At 49.2% G+C, this 22687-nt stretch overlaps 1 protein-coding gene across 1 annotated transcript in view; it reads right to left on the bottom strand.

The window, feature by feature from the left end:
- Positions 1-1639: 1639 nt before the first annotated feature.
- The window catches only part of LOC144508745 (poly(A)-specific ribonuclease PNLDC1-like), a 30224-nt gene continuing 9176 nt past the window's right edge, over positions 1640-22687 (bottom strand). Inside the window, exons 4-16 of the mRNA XM_078237054.1 lie at positions 21307-21436; positions 20730-20809; positions 19961-20098; positions 16627-16696; positions 16339-16424; positions 11926-11981; positions 10418-10479; positions 7874-7927; positions 5647-5689; positions 4934-5033; positions 3877-4052; positions 3269-3371; positions 1640-1795 (exon numbers count right to left, since the gene is read on the bottom strand). Coding sequence (XP_078093180.1) covers positions 1640-1795; positions 3269-3371; positions 3877-4052; positions 4934-5033; positions 5647-5689; positions 7874-7927; positions 10418-10479; positions 11926-11981; positions 16339-16424; positions 16627-16696; positions 19961-20098; positions 20730-20809; positions 21307-21436 — 1254 coding nt within the window. The remainder of the gene's footprint in view (positions 1796-3268; positions 3372-3876; positions 4053-4933; positions 5034-5646; positions 5690-7873; positions 7928-10417; positions 10480-11925; positions 11982-16338; positions 16425-16626; positions 16697-19960; positions 20099-20729; positions 20810-21306; positions 21437-22687) is intronic.

The following is a 22687-nucleotide window of genomic DNA, read 5'->3' as shown; positions in this document are numbered from 1 at the left end:
TTTGATCCCCTCGCCACACAAAGCTTGCTCACAGAGCCTGGTGTTCAGAGTGTCTGAAAGTAGGGCAGCTGAGTTTGAAGTTTATGGAGGCAGTTGGGAGGCTTTGGCCCCAGACACTGCAATCCAGTGTGAACAAACTAAATCTTTCCTGGGAGAGAGTTCCTGATTTCCACTCCTGTTGGGGTGAGGAAGTGCTTCCTGACATCACCCCCCTCAACAATCTGGCTCACATTGTAACCTCCTGTTCTCAACCGGAGCTCTTCATTAATGTCAGCATCAGAGAGGGTTCATTCAATACTGTCCTGCTCCAATTTACGACCTGTGGAGCTATCAACTCCAGAGGCTGCTGCCCGAACCTCCTCCAGCCCCGACAACTCTCCCTATCTCTGTAACCTCCTCCAGCCCCGACAACCCTCCCTATCTCTGTCACCTCCTCCAGCCCCTATGACCCTCCCTATCTCTGTAACCTCCTCCAGCCCAACCCTCCCTATCTCTGTAACCTCTTCCAGCCCCATGACCCTCCCTATCTCTGTAACCTCCTCCAGCCCCTACAACCTTTCCTATCTCTATAACCTCCTCTCGCCCGTACAACCCTTCCTATCTCTGTAACCTCCTCCGGCCTCTATGACCCTCCCTATCTCTGTAACCTCCTCCGGCCTCTATGACCCTCCCTATCTCTGTAACCTCCTCCAGCCCCTACAACCTTTCCTATCTCTGTAACCTCCTCCAGCCTCTACAACCCTATCTCTATAACCTCGTCCAGTCCCTACAAGCTTATCTCTAACCCCACAACCTCCCCTGTATCCTGTTCCTGTGTAATCGGCTCGAGAGGCCTAAATGACCTCCTCCTGTTCCTGACGGACTGGAAGGGCTGAATGGCTTCTTCCTGATCCTGTGTACCAGACTGAAATGACTGAATGCCAGCCTCATGTTCCTGACGGACTTGAAGGGCTGAATGGCCTCCTCCTGTTCCTGTGCAGTAGACTCGAGGGGTTGAATTGCCTTCTCCTGTTCCTGTGTACCAAGACTTGAGGGGCTGAATGGCCTCCTCCTGTTCTGGTGCAACACACACTAGGGCTGATTGGTCTCCTCCTGTTCCGGTGTAACAGGATCGAGGGGCTGAATGGCCTCTCCCAGTTTCTACAACTGGTGATTTTGGTAACAGGACGAACAGCAAAACCAGGCCGATTCTGGGCTGCTTGCCCTCTGACCCCCTTCTTGACTTCACAGACCATGGGGGTCGCTCGCTCCCAAATCCAGACTACGGCCTCCAAACCCCACCCATCCCTGATCGTGGCTGGTTAGGTCCAGGTGAAAGGTCAGAGGGTTGCTGACAGGTCAGAGGTCAGCCCAGGGTTAAAAGTATGACATACCTCCTCCACCCAGGGTGGGGGAAGCGTATACGGCATTTGGGTTGGGGGCGTAGAATGGAAGATGGAGGAAATGGAGGTCACAAGGTACGAAAATACCTTCACAGTGTGAGCCCTCCAACCCCAACCCCATAAGTCAGGGAGTCTCCTTTTAACCTGCGCAATAGTCAGAGATCCCGAGGCAGTATGGACTGCGCTGGATCTGTGAGAGACCCAACCCGCCCCTTATCCTTCCATCAGCGGTCTGAGACACAAATCAACTGGCAAGACTAAAGGTCATTTTTATTGGGATCGCACGCTGCATATAGAATCTTCATCTTGCAGTCATCCTCAGCAGATTCCAATCGCAAATCGAGTTTCCTTCCTAAACAGGTTTCCCCAGGAAAAAGACCAGCAGTGACGCGGCAGCAAGCGAACAGCAGAGTCTACGGAGACAGAAATTAATGAAACAGCAATTTAATATAGGGTCAGTGCTGAGGGAGTGCTGCACTGTCAGAGGGTCAGTACTGAGGGAGTGCTGCACTGTCAGAGGGTCAGTACTGAGGGAGTGCTGCACTGTCAGAGGGTCAGTACTGAGGGAGTGCTGCACTGTCAGAGGGTCAGTACTGAGGGAGTGCTGCACTGTCAGAGGGTCAGTACTGAGGGAGTGCTGCACTGTCAGAGGGTCAGTACTGAGGGAGTGCTGCACTGTCAGAGGGTCAGTACTGAGGGAGTGCTGCACTGTCAGAGGGTCAGTACTGAGGGAGTGCTGCACTGTCAGAGGGTCAGTACTGAGGGAGTGCTGCACTGTCAGAGGGTCAGTACTGAAGGAATGCTGCACTGTCAGAGGGTCAGTACTGAGGGAGTGCTGTACTGTCAGAGGGTCAGTACTGAGGGAGTGCTGCACTGTCAGAGGGTCAGTGCTGAGGGAGTGCTGCACTGTCAAAGGGTCAGTACTGAGGGCGTGCTGCACTGTCAGAGGGTCAGTACTGAAGGAATGCTGCACTGTCAGAGGGTCAGTACTGAGGGAGTGCTGTACTGTCAGAGGGTCAGTGCTGAGGGAGTGCTGCTCTGTCAGAGAGTCAGTACTGAGGGAACGCTGCACTGTGAGAGGGTGAGTACTGAGGGAGCGCTGCACTGTCAGAGGGTCAGCGCTGAGGGAGTGCTGCACTGTCAGAGGGTCAGTGCTGAGGGAGTGCTGCACTGTCAGAGGGTCAGTGCTGAGGGAGTGCTCCACTGTCAGAGGGTCAGTACTGAGGGAGTGCCGCACTGTCAGAAGGTCAGCGCTGAGGGTGTGCCGCACTGTCAGAGGGTCAGTACTGAGGGAGTGCCGCACTGTCAGAAGGTCAGCGCTGAGGGTGTGCCGCACTGTCAGAAGGTCAGTACTGAGGGAGTGCCGCACTGTCAGAAGGTCACTGCTGAGGGAGTGCCACACTGTCAGAAGGTCACTGCTGAGGGAGTGCTGCACTGTCAGAGGGTCAGTACTGAGGGAGTGCTGCACTGTCAGAGGGTCAGTACAGAGGAAGAACTGCTCTGTCAGAGGGTCAGTGCTGAGGACGTGCCATACTGTCAGAGGATCAGTCCTGACGGTGTGCCGCACTGTCAGATTGTCAGTACCCAGAGATCTCCCCGTCAGCAGCTGAGGGATGAAGCTCTGATGGGGCATTAATTGCCCTGAAAGGCTGAAGGTGGGAGTGGGGTGGGCAGGCTGCCCACATGCCAACCCAGCACTGCATTAATCAAGGCACCAATCAATGCGCCTCCCCCATCCCCCCCAAACCCAACCAGCCATCAGGGAGGGAATTAGATTCCGCCCCAGGAGTCAGTACAATCCACATGGTCAGGTGAGGGGGGGAGGGGGGGGAGAGGAAGAATGTAACAAGAAGGTGGGAGGCATGTCAGGACCCCTCCCCCAGAACTTGCCGGAATGCACTAGTCACAGTCGCCGAGTGTGTCCAATAGCGATAAGGTTCCACTTGGAAAACCGGGTGTGTCTTATAAGTCCTCAAGATCTTCCTTGCCCTGGAATAGGAGGTCACAGGGTCAGAGCGTGGGTCAAAAGGCAGGAAAACAACATGCATGAATTATTACTCATTCCTTCACTAACCGGACTTGTGAGCGGCAAAGCCCACGCTTCAAAGGAGTCTCTCTCCGCCAGGGACCCCGCTTAAAAAGGGGGGTCACTCTGCCAGGGACCCCAGTTAAAAAGGGGGGTCACTCTGCCAGGGACTCCGGTTAAAGAGGGGGTCTCTCCGTCAGAGATCCCGCTTAAAGAGGGGGTCTCTCTGTCAGGGACCCCATTTAAAGAGGGGGTCTCTCTGTCAGGGACCCCATTTAAAGAGGGGGTCTCTCTGTCAGGGACCCCATTTAAAGAGTGGGGTCTCTCTGTCAGGGACCCCATTTAAAGAGGGGGGTCTCTCTGTCAGGGACCCCATTTAAAGAGGGGGGTCTCTCCGTCAGACACCCTGTTTAAAGAGGGGGTCACTCTGTCAGGAACATTCCTGCCTTTAGCTTATGGATCACTCACCCTTTCCACTCGTTCGTAGCGATCAGGTAGTGCCTTGGACTCTCCTTCCTGACGTCGAGGGAACAGAATGTCGCAAACTCCTTGGCAATCTCGGCAGGGCTGGAACTCCAGCCACGACGCACCTTCACCAGCAGAATGGGAGGTCGCTCAGCCTGTGGATCAGCTCCTGACAGAGACTGGGAAACACAAGATTCACATTCAGAGTCAGACTCACAACACAGGTACAGCACGGCGTTAGATACAGAGAAAAGCTCCCTCTACACTGTCCCCATCAAACACTCCCAGGACAGGTACAGCACGGGGTGAGATACAGAGAAAAGCTCCCTCTACACTGTCCCCATCAAACACTCCCAGGACAGGTACAGCACGGGGTGAGATACAGAGTAAAGCTCCCTCTACACTGTCCCCATCAAACACTCCCAGGACAGGTACAGCACGGGGTTAGATACAGAGTAAAGCTCCCTCTACACTGTCCCCCATCAAACACTCCCAGGACAGGTACAGCACGGGGCTAGAAACAGAATAAAACTTTCTGTCCCATATCCATTAACCAACAGAAATCAATCCCAGTTCTGACATTTTAATTAACCCCCATGTTTAGGATTGTGTAGGGTGACAGATCAAGTTCCCAATTTCCATTCCCCTTCATGTTGCCAATTGATTCTGACATCACTCTCTAAATGGCGTGGCTCAAATTTTAAGGTTGTGCCCCCTTGTTCTGGACTCTCTCTGAGAGAAATTGAAATAATTTGTATCGATGGACCTTATTGAATCCTCAAAGCCCTCGATTAGATCCCCTTCATCTTCGAGACTCGAGAGAATACAGACTAATCTGTGTGAGCTGCCCTCCGATTTGAACTCTTCAACCCCGCAGGATCACCTGGTGAACGTGTGTTATACGTACTCCGATGTCAATCTCTATCCTTTCCGAGATAAGGTGCCCCCACCCAGTTACTCCAGATGGGATCTCGGAGCTTTCCACCAACAGCAATGTGACTTTCACTCCTCAGTAACGCACCACACGCCCCAATCCCCCTCACACCCGCCCTGGACTCACTGTGAAAGAAACGCGAGCCCGGATCAGATTGACATTGTTCTTGTGCGGTTCAACTGCAGCCAGGTACTCCGCAATCAGTGGCATCTGGGACTCATAGACACTTGTGTGTGGAGGGGGTGGGGGGGGGGGGGGGGAAGAGTGAGGTGAGAGAGAGAGAGGAGGGGGGGACGGAGAGAGAGGGGCCGGGGGAGAGGGGGCGGGGGAGGAGACAGAGAGAGAAACATTAGAAAAATATAATCACTGCAAAATCTGGTCATTGATCACTTTGTGGGATCTTACTGTGCCTGAATTGCCTGGTTGGTTTCGTTATGTTAGTCACAGACTGACATGCCGGTCATCACCCTTCATTGGAGGCAAGGCAGTAACTGCTGTGTCAATGGTCACAAAAGACAGACAAACATGGGGGAAGGTCTGCCCGCCGCCCCCCCCACCCCCACGCGTGCACAGGGGAGGGTCCTCCCCCCGCCCCCCCACCCCCACGTGTGCACAGGGGAGGGTCCTCCCCCCCCACCCTCATGCGGGCACGGGGGAGGGTCCGCCCCTACACGCGGCCACGGGGGAGGGTCCACCCCCCCAACGCGGGCACAGGGGAAGGGTCCGCCCCCCCACGCGGGCACAGGGGAAGGGTCCGCCCCTCTACGCGGGCACGGGGGAGGGGAGGGTCCACATGTGTGAGAGAACCAATCATGTTTGCTGTTGACCACTGGACTTACTTTCGCTGATTGGTCAGCAGCAGTTGAGCCAATTGCAGCAACACTGCAAAATGAATGGGAATGAAAACATAAGTTAGTGTTCGTGTTATAACTTTCAAAGCCCGCCTCTCACCCGCTCCTGAAGTCATCCACAATGCCCCCCCCCCCGCACCCCCACTCAATGAGAGTCGGGAGGAGGGACGCCTTCCCACATTAGAGAGCACAAAGACTGATTAACTCACACATTGTAGTGCCACAATGTGCCATTTTCCTACACTCGTCTAACGCAATACAACCTGTTTCTCCCGAAAACATGCGGCCCGCTCTCCCCATTCTGGACCAAATAACATCTTAACCTGAGCAACTCTGGAAAGGGGCAGGAGGAGGGAAGATTAGTGCTGTGCTTGCCTCAGAGGGTGGCAGAGGCAGGTTCAATTGAAGTCTTACTCTCTTCAAGTATGTGCGCGGTTACCGGGGTACGGCAGGGGAGTGGGATTAAGTCCACTGATCCCTCAGAAAGCCAGTGTAAACCTGATGGGCTGAATGGACTCCTTCTGCACTGCCGAGATTCTGTGACTTCCGACCAGGTTGTCTGAGACCATCCCCATTTCCCAGGAGAATAGGTGAGTCTGGGGAAGGGAAATCTTCCACCTGCTCCAGGAATCGCCTCCAAATTGAGCTCCAGGCTCTAGTATGGGCTATTTGCCATTGGGCCCCACAGAACCTAAGAGATGGGCCCAGCTGACCAGGACAATCCCACTCCAGAAACGCATTTCAGCAAGTGGGAGGTGCTGCATTTTTGTCGGAAGGATTGAGAAGCCCAAACGTTGCTTGGAAAATAGGAGCATTAACAGGAGTAGAGGAACTGAGGAATCTTGGGATACAGTACGCAAATCATTAAAAACTAGGTGGGGGTCAAGTTAATAAGATCATAAAAAGAGAACTGGGGCCCATTTTCAGAAGGATCTTTCATTGAAGCAGAGATGCTTCATTAAACTGGTTTCAGATGTTGATTAGACTGTACAAAGTACCAGTCTCCATATACCTTGTAAGACCACATTTGGAGCAGTGTGCACAGTTCTGGTCTCTATATCCCTTGGTGGAGCACGGTATACAGTTAGACCTGCTTGCTTGGTTTCATTGGTCAGAACATTGAATACAGGAATTGGGATGTCTTGTTGAAGTTGTACAAGACATTGGTAAGGCCACACGTGGAATACTGTGTACAGTTCTGGCCACCCTATTATAGAAAAGATATTACTAAACTAGAAAGAGTGCAGAAAAGATTTACTAGGTTGCTACCAGGACTTGATGGTTTGAGTTATAAGGAGAGGCTGGATAGACTGGGACATTTTTTCTCTGGGGCATAGAAAGCTGAGGGGTGATCTTTTAGAGGTCTATAAAATAATGAGGGGCACAGATCAGCGAGATAATCAATATCTTTTCCCAAAGGTAAGGGAGTCTAAAACTAGAGGGCATAGGTTTAAGGTGAGAGGGGAGAGATACAAAAGTGTCCAGAGAGGCAATTTCTTCACACAGAGGGTGGCGAGTGTCTGGAACGAGCTGCTAGAGGTAGTAGTAGAGGCAGGTACAATTTTGTCTTTTAAAAAGCATTTAGACAGTTATATGGGTAAGATGGGTATAGAGGGATATGGGCCAAATGCGGACAATTGGGACTAGCTGAGGGGTTTAAAAAAAAAGGGCGGCATGGACAAGTTAGGCTGAAGGGCCTGTTTCCCATGCTGTAAACCTCTATGACTCTAAACCACACCTGGAGCACTGTGCACAGTTCTGATCTTAATATACCTTTGGTTAGATCACACTTGGAGCAGTGTGCACAGTTCTGGTCTCCATATACCTTGGTTAGACCACACCTGGAGCACTGGATTAGAGTAGATGTGAGAAGGATATTTTGACTTGAGCTAGGGAACGTCAATATCAGATAATCACTAATATAACCAAATGGGAATTCAGGAGAAATTCCTTTACCCAGAGAGTGGTTAAAACGTGGAATGTATTCAAAGGGAGTGGTTGAGTATGGATATATTTAAAGGGAGGGAGGGGGGAGCTGGGTAAACACACGAGTGGGAAAGGAATGGAAGGATATGGTGGTGGGGAGTGAGATGAAGAGGAGGTGGGAGGAGTCTTTGGAGGACAATAAACAGCAGCATGGAGGAGATAGATAGACCAAATGGCTGTAAATGCCACATTATCAAGAAACTGAACAATCCTAATCTGATCAACAGACCTGTACCACAGACAAAGGCGTCGAATCCGGCTTCATGAGGATAGCCTCCTTCAGCTAAAACACAACAGGAGAGTTGGAGGTTAATTCATTTGCAACAATGTTCATCTACCTGACTGGTGTCTCTCAGTCCCCTCTCTCTCTCAGGGTGATATCTGTACGCTCGCTGGTGTCTCTCAGGGTGATATCTGTACATTCACTGGTGTCTCTCAGTCCCTCTCTCTCTCAGGATAATATCTGTACACCCACTGGTTTCTCTCAGTTCCTCTCTCAGGGAGATATCTGTACATTGACTGTGTCTCTTATAGAACATAGAACATAGAACATTACAGCGCAGAACAGGCCCTTCGGCCCACGATGTTGCACCGACCAGTTACAAAAAAAAAACCTAAACCAATTTCTTTTCGTCCATGACTCTATCTACGGCTCTCTTAAACGCCCCCAAACTAGGCGCATTTACAACTGATGCTGGCAGGGCATTCCAATCCCTCACCACTCTCTGGGTAAAGAACCTACCCCTGACATCGGTCCTATAACTACCCCCCCTCAATTTAAAGCCATGCCCCCTCGTGCTGGATTTCTCCATCAGAGGAAAAAGGCTATCACTATCCACCCTATCTAAACCTCTAATCATCTTATATGTTTCAATAAGATCCCCTCTTAGCCGCCGCGTTTCCAGCGAAAACAATCCCAAATCCCTCAGCCTCTCCTCATAGGATCTCCCCTCCATACCAGGCAACATCCTGGTAAACCTCCTCTGCACCCTCTCCAAAGCCTCCACATCCTTCCTGTAATGTGGGGACCAGAACTGCACACAGTACTCCAAGTGCGGCCGCACCAGAGTCCCTCTCTCTCAGGGAGATGTTTGTACACTGACTAGTGTCTCTCAGTCCTCGCTCTCTCTCTCTCTGAAAGGTATCTCTACACTGACTGATGATTTTTGATTTGAGTTATTATTGTCACATGTATTTACAGTGAAAAGTATTGTTTCTTGTGCCTATACAGACAAAGCACACCGTTCATAGAGAAGGAAACGAGAGTGCAGAACGTGTTACAGTCATAGCTAGGGTGTAGAGAAAGATCAACTTAATGCAAAGTAAGTCCATTCAAAAGTCTGACAGCAGCAGGGAAGAAGCTGTTCTTGAGTCGGTTAGTACGTGACCTCAGACTTTTGTATATTTTTCCCGATGGAAGAAGGTGGAAGAGAAAATATCCGGGGTGCGTGTGGTCGTTAATTCTGCTGGCTGCTTTGCTGAGGCAGCGGGAAGTGTAGACAGAGTCAATGGATGGGTGGCCGGTTTGCGTGATGAATCGGGCTATATTCACGACCTTTTGTAGTTCCTTGCAGTCTTGGTCAGAGCAGGAGCCATACCAAGCTGTGATGCAACCAGAAAGAATGCTTTCCATGGTGCATCTGTAAAAGTTGGTGAGAGTCGTAGCTGACATCCAAATTTCCTTAGTCTTCTGAGAAAGTAGAGGCGTTGGTGGGCTTTCTTAACTATAGTGTCAGCATGGGGGGACCAGGACAAGTTTTTGGGAGATCTGGACACCTAAAAACATGAAGCTCTCGACCCTTTCTACTTCATCCCCTTTAATGTAGACAGGGGCTTCCTGAAGTTGGTGACAATCTCCTTCGTTTTGTTGACATTGAGGGAGAGATTATTGTTGCCGCACCAGTTCACCAGATTCTCTATCACATTCCTGTACTCTGTCTCAGCATTGTTTGAGATCCGACCCATTATGGTGGTATCATCAGCAAACTTGAAAATTTGGCCACACAGTCATAGTTGTATAAGGAATATAGTAGGGAGCTGAGAACAGAGCCTTGAGGGGCACTGTTGTTGAGGATGATAGTGGAGGAGGTGTTGTTGCCTATCCTTACTGATTGTGGTCTGAGAGTTAGGAAGTTCAGGATCCAGTCACAGAGGACGGTGCCGAGGCCCAGGCCACAGAGTTTGGAGATGAGTTTCGTGGGAATAATGGTGTTGAAGGCTGAGCTGCAGTCAATAAATAGGAATCTGACATTGGTGTCCTTATTATCTAGGTGTTCTAAAGTTGAGTGCAGGGCCAGGGAGATGGCGTCTGCTGTGGTCCTGTTGCAACTCACTGATGTCTCTCTGAGCATGTCCCCCCCCCCCCCCCCCCCCCACCGCCACCCCGTGACTCTCCCTCCCCTTATCTCTCCATCTTTCCCCTGCTAACCTATCTGTCTTTAGCTCTTCTTCCATCTCTCAGTCTCTCTCTCTCTCCTTCTGTCTCTCCTCCCACTCAGCCCATCTCCTTTCTGCCTCTCTTGTACACTTCCCGCATTTCTTCCATCTCTCGCTTTGTCCTCCCTCAGGCCTCTGCCATCCTATCAGCAAACCCCCGCTCTGATTATCTGTATCTCTGCATCTCCTCATCTCTTTTTACGTGACTGATTCTCTCCCTTCTATTGTCTCCCATTCTCTCGCTTTCGTTTTTCTTTCCATTCTCTCTCCTTCAAGCTCTAATATCTGTCTGACTCTGGGTGGGAGGGGGACAGGATTAGTCAGTGATCCCACTCACCGTATTTTTCACAGCCTGTGATGTGCTTCATTGAGGGTCCGTGCTGTGCGAGGTCGACCAGCCTGCTGAACGAACACAAGGTGAAGGGTGAAGCTGATCAATCTTCAGCGTCAGTCTCTGTTAACCCAGCACCCACTCTGCTCACTGACCTGCACAAGTTCCCAGTCCAATAACACCTCCATCCTCCATCTGAAGTCTAGTTTTCAATTCCCACCATCATCTCACCTCTCGTGATTGCTGTTCCCTCCTCCAATCACTACAAACTTACCTTATTAACCTCCTGCAGCCCCTACAACCCTCCCTATCTCCGTAACTTCCTCCAGCTCCTACAAACCTCCCTATCTCTGTAACCTCCTCCAATCCCTACAACTCTCCCCATCTCAATAACCTCCTCCAGCCCCAACAACCCTTCCTATCTCTGTAACCTCCTACAGCCTCTACAACCCTCCCTATCTCTGTAACCTCCTCCAATCCCTACAACCCTCCCTATCTCTGTAACCTCCTCCAGCCCTGACAACCCTCCCTATCTCTGTAACCTCCTACAGCCTCTACAACCCTCCCTATCTCTGTAACCTACTCCAATCCCTACAACCCTCCCTATCTCTGTAACCTCCTCCAACCCCGACAACCCTCCCTATCTCTGTAACCTCCTCCAATCCCTACAACTCTCCCCATCTCAGTAACCTCCTCGAGCCCCAACAACCCTCCCTATCTCTGTAACTTCCTACAGCCTCTACAACCCTCCCTATCTCTGTAACCTCCTCCAGCCCCTACAACCCTCCCTATCTCTGTAACCTCCTCCAGCCCTACAACCCTCCCTATCTCTGTAACCTCCTCCAGCCCTGACAATCCTCCCTATCTCTCTAACCTCCTCTAATCCCTACAACTCTCCCCATCTCTGTAACCTCCTCCAGCCCCGACAACCCTCCCTATCTCTGTAACCTTCTACAGCCTCTACAACCCTCCCTATCTCTGTAATCTCCTCCAGCCCCGACAACCCTCCCTATCTCTGTAACCTCCTCCAGCCCCAACAACCCTCCCTATCTCTGTAACCTCCTCCAGCCCCGACAACCCTCCCTATCTCTGTAACCTCCTCCAGCCCCGACAACCCTCCCTGTCTCTGTAACCTCCTCCAGCCCCTACAACCCTTCCTATCTCTGTAACCTCCTCCAGCCCCTACAACCCTTCCTATCTCTGTAACCTCCTCCAGCCCCTACAACCCTCCCTATTTCTGTAACCTTCTCCAGCCCCTAGTCTCTGCATTCTTGCAATTGCAGCCTGTTGTCCCTCCCCATTCCCTCACTCCACCACTGGGGGCTGTGCCTGGGGCTCCAATCTCCAGATTTCCCTCCCTGAACCTGTTCACCTCTTTCCCGCTTAAAAGACTCCATAACTCCGACCTCTTGAACTTAACTTTTGGTTACTTGCAGTAATGCCAACTACAGGGAGGTGAAAGCTCAGTGTTTGACCCACTGCCCTTGTTTATTCTCAATCCCGTCTCCACTTACCTTTCCAAAGCAGAATGAAGAGCAAAGAGATTATGAATTTGGAGGGACTGAAATTCCTGAAAAATACAAAAAAAAAATCACCTCTAACTGGGGGAAAAAACCCACTGACCCCACCCTCACACACTCCTGTATCTGGGGAGGTCTCACTAATCTCACCCTCACACACTCCTGTATCTGGGGAGGTCCCACTGACCCCACCCTCACACACTCCTGTATCTGGGGAGGTCTCACTAACCCCACCCTCACACACTCCTGTATCTGGGGAGGTCCCACTGACCCCACCCTCACACACTCCTGTATCTGGGGAGGTCTCACTAACCCCACCCTCACACACTCCTGTATCTGGGGAGGTCCCACTGACCCCACCCTCACACACTCCTGTATCTGGGGAGGTCTCACTAACCCCACCCTCACACACTCCTGTATCTGGGGAGGTCTCACTAACCCCACCCTCACACACTCCTGTATCTGGGGAGGTCTCACTAACCCCACCCTCACACACTCCTGTTTCTGGGGAGGTCCCTCTGACCCCACCCTCACACACTCCTGTATCTGGGGAGATCTTACTAAAACCCACCCTCACACACCCCTCTATCTGGGGAGGTCTCACTAAAACCCACCCTCACACACCCCTCTATCTGGGGTTGTCTTAGTAAAGCCCACTCTCACTCCCCTGTATCTGGGGAGGTCCCAATGACCCCACTCTCTCACACACCCCTGTATCTGGGGAGGTCCCACTATACCCATCCTCACACTCCCCGGTGAAAGGGTTGAGAATCTTACCAGTTTAAAAAAATTACACAAGTTGGTCACTGTTAAATATGGTCTCACAGGGAGGCTCTGACAAACCAGTGCTTCAACTCGAATCAGACCCAGATAAGAGTCAAGGACCACAATAGAATCCCTACTGTGCAGGAGGCGGCCATTCGGTCCATCGGGCCAGCATCGACAACAATACTTACCTACGCTTTATCCCTGTAACCCCATGTATTTACCCTGCTAATCCACCTAACCCTCACATCTTTGGATTGTGGGAGGAAACCGGAGCACCCAGAGGAAACCCACGCAGACACGGGGAGAGTGTGCAAGCTCCACACAGTCATCTGAGGCCAGAATTGAACCTGGGTCCCTGGCGCTGTGTGCCACAAAACTCCCAGTTTCCAGGCCGGCTTCAGTAACAGTGAATCAAGTGCTCATTCAGGAGTATATGGGGATGACAGCTCCCTCTAGCTGCGATGCAGGTTGCTGCAGCCGACCAATTTCTCCCAAAAACTGTTTGGGATTTGGAGCAAGAAGTCTCACAACCCCAGGTTAAAGTCCAACAGGTTTATTTGGAATCACAAGCTTTTGAAGCGCTGCAGCGCTCCGAAAGCTCGTGATTCCAAATAAACCTGTTGGACTTTAACCTGGTGTTGTGAGACTTCTTACTGTGCCCACTCTAGTCCAACGCCGGCACCTCCAACTCATGGAATTTAGAGAGAGAAAGAGGCAGCCAAACACAAAGAACAAAGAGAATTTGGGAAAAGGAAACATCCATCTCTGCGTAATTCTTCCCCAGCCCGGGTATGGATGGCCCCGTATCAAAGGTGGTGAATGCACAGTGCAAACAGATTCAGATGAGGAATGTCATAATAAGTTATAATGAAGGATCTTGTTTGTTATTCTAATCAAGGGGTTGAGAGCTTGTAGTGCTCCGTCGCTTTACAAAGCCAACGTTATCTCCTGGACTAGTTTTGATTGCTTAAGGGGGTCAGGGGGGAATCTTCCAGTTTTCTCCCCTCGAATTGGCCCGAGTTTTATTAAATCTATTTTATGACTTTTTCATTTGCCCTGTTTGATTCTGGGCGAAGGAAGAGAGGTGGTGGATGTACGTTTTGTGATGAATAAAGAACCACAGTGTGGGACAGGCTGGAGAACCAGGAGATCTTTTCCATATGTCCAATCTATAGTTGGAGAGAATGCGGAGAATTAACTGTTTGAAATCTACGAGCTGTGAGAACGTGTGTTCTGCTTGTTTTATGTGGGTGTTCGTAGTTTTGTATTATCAATCCTTGAGTTTTTAATTACAGGCATTTTTGGAAGTTTAAAACAGAACCACGAAAACGCTTGCAGAATTAAATTTTGATTATTGTTGTTTTAAAGCATGTGCTATGTTTCTCTGCTCGTGGATGGATAATAATATTTGTGGCTTGTACTGTTTTCTGTCTGATATTGTGATTTTGCGATCAAAGTCTAGGGGGGTTTAAGTCAAACGAATAGAAAGGAAGTGCAATTAATAAAGCTTTCTTTTCAAAAGTTATTAACCGGGATTCATGTTTATTGGCCAGAGGCAGGATCCCAGGATGTTTTGCTAAACATGTGGGAATTTTAATCCAGACACAAATTCATGCAGGTAAGAATGAGATTGTTTTAATATCGAGGATTCATGAGGGGAAAGTCGTGCTTGACGAACTTGTTGGATTTTTATGAAGATGTGACTAGTGCGGTTGCCGGAGGGGAACCGGTGGATGCGGTGTTCTTGGATTTCCAAAAGGCGTTTGATAAGGTGCCTCACAAAAGGTTGCTGAAGAAGATTGGGTCACACGGAGTTGGGGGTAGGGTGTTAGCATGGATTGGGGATTGGCTATCCGACAGGAAGCAGAGAGTCGGAATAAATGGGTGCTTTTCTGGTTGGCAGATGGTAACTAGTGGCGTGCCGCAGGGATCGGCACTGGGCCTCAACTATTTACCACTTATATAGACGATCTGGAGGAGGGGACTGAGTGCAGGGTAACAAAGTTTGCAGACGACACAAAGATAAGTGGAAAAGTGAATCGTGTGGAGGGCGTAGAAGGTCTGCAGAGAGATTTGGACAGGCTGAGTGAGTGGGCGAGGATCTGGCAGATGGAGTATAACGTTGACAAATGCGAGGTTATTCACTTTGGAAGAAATAATAGCAAATTGGATTATTATCTAAATGGAAAGAAATTACAACATGCTGCTGTGCAGAGGGACCTGGGAGTCCTTGTGCATGAGACGCAAAAACCCAGTCTGCAGGTGCAACAGGTGATCAAGAAGGCAAATGGGATGTTGGCCTATATCGCAAGGGGGATAGAATATAAAAGCAGAGATGTCTTGCTGCATCTGTACAGGGCATTGGTGAGGCCGCAGCTGGAATACTGTGTGCAGTATTGGTCCCCTTATTTGCGGAAGGATATAATGGCCTTGGAGGGAGTGCAGCGAAGGTTCAGTTGATACCAGAGATGAGGGGTGTTGATTATGAGGAGAGACTGAGCAGATTGGGTTTGTACCCGTTGGAATTTAGAAGGCTGAGGGGGATCTTATAGAGACCTGTAAGATAATGAAGGGGCTGGATAGGGTAGAGGTGGAGAGATTCTTTCCACTTAGAAAGGAAACTAGAACTAGAGGGCACAGCCTCAAAATAAAGGGGGTCAGTTTAGGACAGAGTTGAGGAGGAACATCTTCTCTCAGAGGGTGGTGAATCTCTGGAATTCTCTGCCCACTGAAGTGGTGGAGGCTACCTCATTGAATATGTTTAAATCACGGATAGATGGATTCCTGATCGGTAAGGGAATTAGGGGTTATAGGGAACAGGCGGGTAAGTGGAACTGATCCACTTCAGATCAGCCATGATCTTATTGAATGGCGGGGCAGGCTCGAGGGGCTAGATGGCCTACTCCTGCTCCTATTTCTTATGTTCTTATGAGTGCAATTCAATTCAGTGGACTATTTCAATCTGGCACTGATGTAAATTCTAGTGAAGGGAAAGTATAAATGGGGCTAATAAATTGATAGCTTTCACTTGGTAATATTTGTGTTCGTGTTAATTTCTTTTTTCAGAGAACAAAACTTGATACTCTGACTGCCACTTGAAGCATTTCGACAATATGTGGAGAGATGAGTAAAGACTTCAAGATCTTTTGATAAGATCGCCTAACAGTCAAGGTGGTGTTGGTATGATATTGCAGTCCTGCATAAGTGTGCAGATGAGTTGCGTACAAAGTAACTAATAGACCATTCATGCAGACCTCGATAAGTGTCAAGGACTATAGAAACTCCCAGTTTCCAGGCAGACTTCAGTCACACAATATACATATAAGACTTCCACTGAATCATGTGCAGCTCCAGCTTGTAACTATCTGTTGTAACAGGCAACAATGGACATAGGACATTTGTCAGACATATATCTATCATAGTCATGTCTGAAGGTTGGTCGATAAGTAAAGAAAAACACTTGCTTGATGATATAATTAGATAGAAGTGCACAGGTTGTAATTAGACACCTAAACAACATAAACACAAACCTCTATCAGGGGACGTTCCTCTCTTGCTCACACACTGACAACACACTCCCGTATCTGGGGAAGTTGCACTATCACAAACGTTTGAGATGGTGTTGGATGTATTGTTTACCTGTTTCATCCGCTTGCTGATGTGTTTGGTGTCAAAGACGGAGGGGAAGAGTTTGTGAATATTGGCCTTAAATTCAGCAAAACTCTCTGAAAACAAACCAGAGAAAGAGAGATTCAGGAAGGGGACATTGAAACGACACAGTCAGCACAGGAAGGTGAGGCAGGCAGGCTGGGTAGGCACACAGGTGGGGCATTCGGGGTGGGTTGGGGGGATGGAGACGGAGCTTGGCAGAGACAGAACAACAGAAAATGAGCCTCACGCTCTATTTATGGACAGGTATCTTGTTACCTGGCAGTGATCTGTAAAACTTGTCGTGGATATACATCAAGTCCAATAGCATATTGTGACCAACCAGAGGCTGCAAAGAGACAGAAAATGATCAGACCCAACAATCTAATCATGGTTTTCGACACCACCATAGCTGGTGCAGTCAGCTCTCAAAACAAATCCTGACTCACAGACCCTAATTTTTATTGTTTCATTCAGAGATGTGAATGAACAGAATCCCTGCAACTACCAATTAACTTTTAAAATAGTAAAACATTTATCAAACATGAAAACATTGGACAACTGGATCACGATTCGACAATGACTTTTTATTCAGAGGAACAACGTTAGAATTGCGACACTCCCTACCACACATCTATTCAACTTCCAGGGTCAAGAATCTCGTTGCTGTTTTCACGACAAAGGTCGAACAATTATTCCGATTTATCCTGTCAAGGCCTTTTCCACAATACTTCAGAGATTTCTTTAAGTTCATCAAGTTTTAACTGAAAATTGACCGTTGCTAAGTTTGCTTTTACAAGTTTATCATTTCGACAGTTCAATTCCTCAGTCACGTGTTCCAGCTTCCATGACTGATTCTCAATTCTTCTCACCGATTCCCTTTTTCCATTCGCAAAGCCCTCTTTCATATGTGAAACCTGATCTTTCTCCATTAATTGGATTTTCCTTCAGTTGCTTGCTATCTGTAACATGTGTCTCATTTTTGTCCACGATATTTTCTGAAAATTGATTAGAGATTGACACGCCTGTTGCAATGCAGTTGTCATAGGCGATGGCCTAGTGGCATTATCGCTAGATTATTAATCCAAAAACGCAGCTAATGATCTGGGGACTGGGCTTCCAATCCTGCCAGGGCAGATGGTGGAATTTGAATTCAATAAATAAATACCTGGCATTAAGAATGTGCCAATGACCCTGAAACCATTGCCAATTGTCGGAAAAACCCATTTGGTTCACTAATTTGTGACATTTGGTTCACTAATGTTCTTTAAGGGGAGGAAATCTGCCGCCCTTAACCGGTCTGGCCCAGGTGGGACTCCAGAGCCACAGCAATATGGTTGACTCTCAACTACCCTCCAAGGGCAACTAGGGATGGGCAATAAATGCTGGCCAGCCAGCGACGCCCATGTCCCACGAATGAATTAAGCAAATATATTGCTGACTCCAGAAGGAAAATTATTACCCAGAATGAAATCTATTCCTCCAATAGGTACTTTGAGAATAATTCCTACTGTAAAAATTCCATTTACAAACTTATTTCTTAAACTAACTTTACACAAAGAAACAGGTTCATCCCTTATGAATACTATCACCTTCATAAACCTTTCAGGAATACAAACTGTATCCTGAGCCACCAATGATTAATCCGCTCCTGCATCTCTCAAAATTGTCAGACGAGTAAGGGAAAACTTCTCCCTTCAAAACAAAACATCCAGAACTTCTAATAGCCCTACCTCCTTCACCAGTACGCAAACAATTCTCAAATATCTCAAGACTTATCCCCTTTCTCATGGATTCTGAGGGAGCACGTTTCACCTGCCTCACTGCTGCAGTGTTCACAGCCATTTCTTATTGAGAGGCTACCTTCCCTGCTACTGCAACTGGTCTCCCATTCAGTTTCCAGCAATCTGCCCAAATATGTCCCACCTTCTTCCAATGGAAACACTTGGGCCTCTGAATGTCACTGCCACCCTCGGCACTTTCCTTTCTGATCCCAGGTGAAATTTCCTAACCGTGCCCAACTGTTCCTCCTCTTCCCTGACTACTTATTTTCCTTTCACCCTCCCACCTTCTATCCTTCTCAGATTTATAAGGATGATAGAAAAAAACATTTGGTTCTATGGACCAGTTTGTAGCCATCTGTCAGTTCTGCTACCTGCCTAGCAGTTTCAATTTTACATTCCCCCAATTAGTTCACATCATCGGAGGTAGTGAATCTTCCAATTCTCCCAAATGATTCATTTATCTATAGGCTTTGTCTGTTCCCTCTAACTTTACTGCCCGTATTCAATAATCAAAATTACTTTGCTTTACCCTCTCAAAATCAACACAGGTGTGTCCAGGCTGTTATCTTGTAAGAATCAACTCATATGCACAAAGGAAAACTTTCCTTACTGCATCATACTCTGAAGACACCTGTTCGGACAGAGACACATACACCTCATGAGCTCTACCTACCAACACTGTGAACCAACTGTACTGGAACTCTTGGCTTCCACACGAGTGTTTCCAAACTCCACTGTCAGGGGGAAAAGAAAATACGCTCTGGAATCTTCTCTATAACAATGCTTTCTCTTGGATGTCATCACCAAGGATCCACTTCCAGGATTTCCAGCTCTCCTTTCAGAATTCCTCTGCCCTGCATTGTCTCATGTACTCGAGCTTCCACACAATCCCTCAGGTATCCAGAATGCCACTGCTTCACAGGCTGTATTCAGATGTCACTAAACTTTTGATTTATCTCGGATGTCTAGCTTCTCACTTGAAATCTGGTTCTTGCTGCTATCCCTTTAACTTCACCCAACAGGACCTTATTCAACATCTTGCTCTTTGTCTCAGGAAGACAGTTACGTTGAAGGAAGAGTCTCTTTGTCCCAACTCCCCAAATGAAATTCCAGAAACCAGGAAGTTTTAGTTTTGCTGCTCTGTTGTCCTGTCCACCTCTTTCTGCTCCAGTTTAAAACTAAACTCAAAAATGTATTCTAAGCTAGGGTGATCCTGGTTGCTGAGCAACAGCTTATTTTTAAAAAAAGTTTTATAATTGCTTTTGCGCCGTGTTTAATTTCAATGCAGGCACATATTTAAATGTAATAAAAAATCACATACACACAGGCACCTTTGTTTAACATGAAGCTAACTGATGTTTTACTCTTTCTGACACAGAAACACAAAATCAAACCTATGTAACACTACACCTTACTACTAAAACCCACAAACAGAAATTTAGATTAGTTAAAACTGCCTTTGTTTCCTGACACCACAGTAAATATCCCTGTCCACTGTCCCCAGGACAGGTATAGCACAGGGTTAGATAGAGTAAAGCTCCCTCTCCACTGTCCCCATCAAACACTCCCAGGACAGGTACAGCACAGGGTTAGATACAGAGTAAAGCTCCCTCTACGCTGTCCCCCATCAAACACTCCCAGGACAGGTACAGCACGGGGTTAGATACAGAGTAAAGCTCCCTCTACGCTGTCCCCATCAAACACTCCCAGGACAGGTACAGCACAGGTCTAGATACAGAGTAACGTTCCCTCTTCTCCACCCTGACAATGTGCCTCCCACTCAATCCCTGATATTAGGTTGAAATTTTCTCCGGTTGCATGCTCCTTACCTTGTTGGCTCCAACTAGATCACGGAACACCTGGGTAAATCCTAATGCTGCCTCTAGCACCCGATCCACACGGCAACCATCTGTCACCGAGTTTTCCAACTGTGTCCGTTTGGAATAACTGACCTTCTGAACCACAACCTGAGCGAGGGGGGGGAAGAGGGAGGGCCAGGAAGCAGGGGTGGGAGAGGGGGGAGTGGGGGGGGAAGAAAGAGACCGTGGGACAGAGGGAAACAGAGGGAGAGAATCCGGGATAGAGGGGCACAGACAGAGAAAGGGACAAGTTTGTGTTAGAAGGGAATAGATGATTAAATTTGGTGGTGCTTTTCCTCGGTAACCGTTATGAACTGATGGCATTTCCGGCCACCAGCTCCCCCTCCCTTGCACACTAACCTCACATTCTCAGCTTCCCTCGCCCACCAGCTCCATTCCATCCCCACTGAAATCCCCACTCTTCACAACCCCCTCCCTCCCTTCCACCCCACTGCCCTCTATATCCCCACAACCCGTGCTCCACCCCAGCTGTCCACCACCCCCTCTGCACCAGAATCCCATCCCCACTAAAGCACCCCCCCACCAACAATTTGCCCCATCTCCCACCAACAACCCGCCCCTGCATAAACCTGCACCACTCGAGCTCGGAGTCCTTTCCATCTGCACCCTCTCCCTCTCCAGACCGTCCCACCTCGCCCCAACGATAAATACTCTCACTTCACGCAGACTTCCTCGTTGATTTCTAATCCCCATTTTGCCTCCAGATGTCAGCATTCACCTTGTCCTGATCTTCAATCTCAGTCCAGATATTGGATATCCCTCGTCTCAACATCAACTGCACCTCGAACACCTGGAGACCTGCAAGGAGTTAGAGCACGTTAACTAACTCTGCAAAAGCACCCCCCTCAGCACTGACCCTCTCACAGTGCGGCGCTCCCTCAGTACTGGCCCTGACAGTGCGGCGCTCCCTCAGCACTGACCCTCTCACAGTGCGGCGCTCCCTCAGCGTTGACCCTCTGACAGTGCGGCGCTCTCTCAGCGCTGACCCTCTGACAGTGCGGTACTCCCTCAGTACTGACCCTCTGACAGTGCGGCGCTCCCTCAGCACCGAGCCTCTGACAGTGCAGCACTCCCTCAGCACCGAGCCTCTGACAGTGCAGCACTCCCTCAGCACTGAGCCTCTGACAGTGCAGCACTCCCTCAGCACTGAGCCTCTGACAGTGCAGCACTCCCTCAGTACCGACCCCTCAGTGTTGCCTATTAGTGGGTAGCAGTAGGGTGGGACTGCTTTGTCACAGAGTCTTGCTACTTTGCTGACCGGAGTGGCGAGGTGGTGTTGACAATGATGCGTTTACCTGGCAGGCCGGACAGTGTGAGCGAGTCTCCCTCCCGAGCATGAACAAGCCACTCGGACACCTCCGCAATCATCATCTTCAACAGGTCCTTCAAGGCAGAGCTGGGGGACACATTGAGAAGCGATCGGTTCTAAATGGAAATTAAGTCTTTCAGCACCTCAGGACACCCCAATGTGTTTCACATTCCAATCAGCTACTCGCAAGGCCCACTCATTGCTGTAAACACTACCACAGATTTGAGTACAGCAAGATCCCACAGGCGCCAAATTGCTGATGCCCACATCACGCGTTTCTTGTGATTTTGGGCGAGTGATAAATTCTGTCATCAGAACAGCGAAACACAAAGTCCTTTCCCATTTTGACAGAACACTAACATCCACAAGAGGATAGACAGCACCTCGGATTCAATACTGACCCTCTGACAGTGCAGCACTCCCTCAGTACTGACCCTCTGACAGTGCAGCACTCCCTCAGTACTGACCCTCTGACAGTGCAGCACTCCCTCAGTACTGACCCTCTGACAGAGCGACACTCCCTCAGTTGTGATTTGTGTTTCAACAAATATCAGTCCGTCTTACTTTCTTTAGAGAGATATAAAGTGTTTCCCCCTTTCAATAAAGTGATTACTTCCTTTTTTCCTTATTTCTCTTTGCAATTACAATTGCTAATATGAAAAAATGTCATTACCATAATTATTGACTAAAGTTGTTGATGTTTACTACAATCCCTCTCATCGTTACTCTTTCTTGCTCGGTCCCAAGCATGACATTGGTCAGGGCAGGCGTCGGATAGATCATTCAAAGGGCTAGTCGAAGGCAAAATGGGCTGAATGGCCTCTTCCTGAGCTGAGACACACTGATTCATACATTTTAGAAGGTGGGAGAGTTGCGGAGGTGGAGGGGTGAGGGGGGGGGGGGGGGGGGAGGAGTTGCAAGGAGACCCGGCCCAGGTTCGGAGTCGGGCCTGGGAGTGGAGCTGGGGTTCTCCAGGCTCTGGCAGCCTCATCCCAGTCCACCGCTGACACGTGTCAATCCCGGGTTAGCTCCCAGGTGGGGGACTCTGGACTAATCCCAGGAGAGGGACTCTGGACTAATCCCTGGCCTGGAGACGGAAGGCAACCTGCACATTGGCGCAGAATGAGGTTCAAATGATGGCAGGGCATGATGCCTCTCCCAGTCAGACAGCCTGCAGTACCGTTCGGATAAGACCCGCGCGAGGAGTCGCCACCCCCTCTCCTTACTTGCTCAAAGACCAGGTTCCAGCGGTGAGAAGGTCTTGAAGTCTCGATTCCTGTTCCTTGTTTAGGTACGGGATTCCCTCTCTGAAAAACTGAGGGGGAGAGAAGATCACAATCTGGAGTTCATCTTTCCCGAGCGATAGC

The sequence above is a fragment of the Mustelus asterias genome, chromosome 20, assembly GCF_964213995.1.
Source record: "Mustelus asterias chromosome 20, sMusAst1.hap1.1, whole genome shotgun sequence".
Classification (NCBI taxonomy): domain Eukaryota; kingdom Metazoa; phylum Chordata; class Chondrichthyes; order Carcharhiniformes; family Triakidae; genus Mustelus; species Mustelus asterias.
Note: the sequence above shows the minus strand (reverse complement) of the source record. Positions and strands in the feature narration are given on the sequence as shown.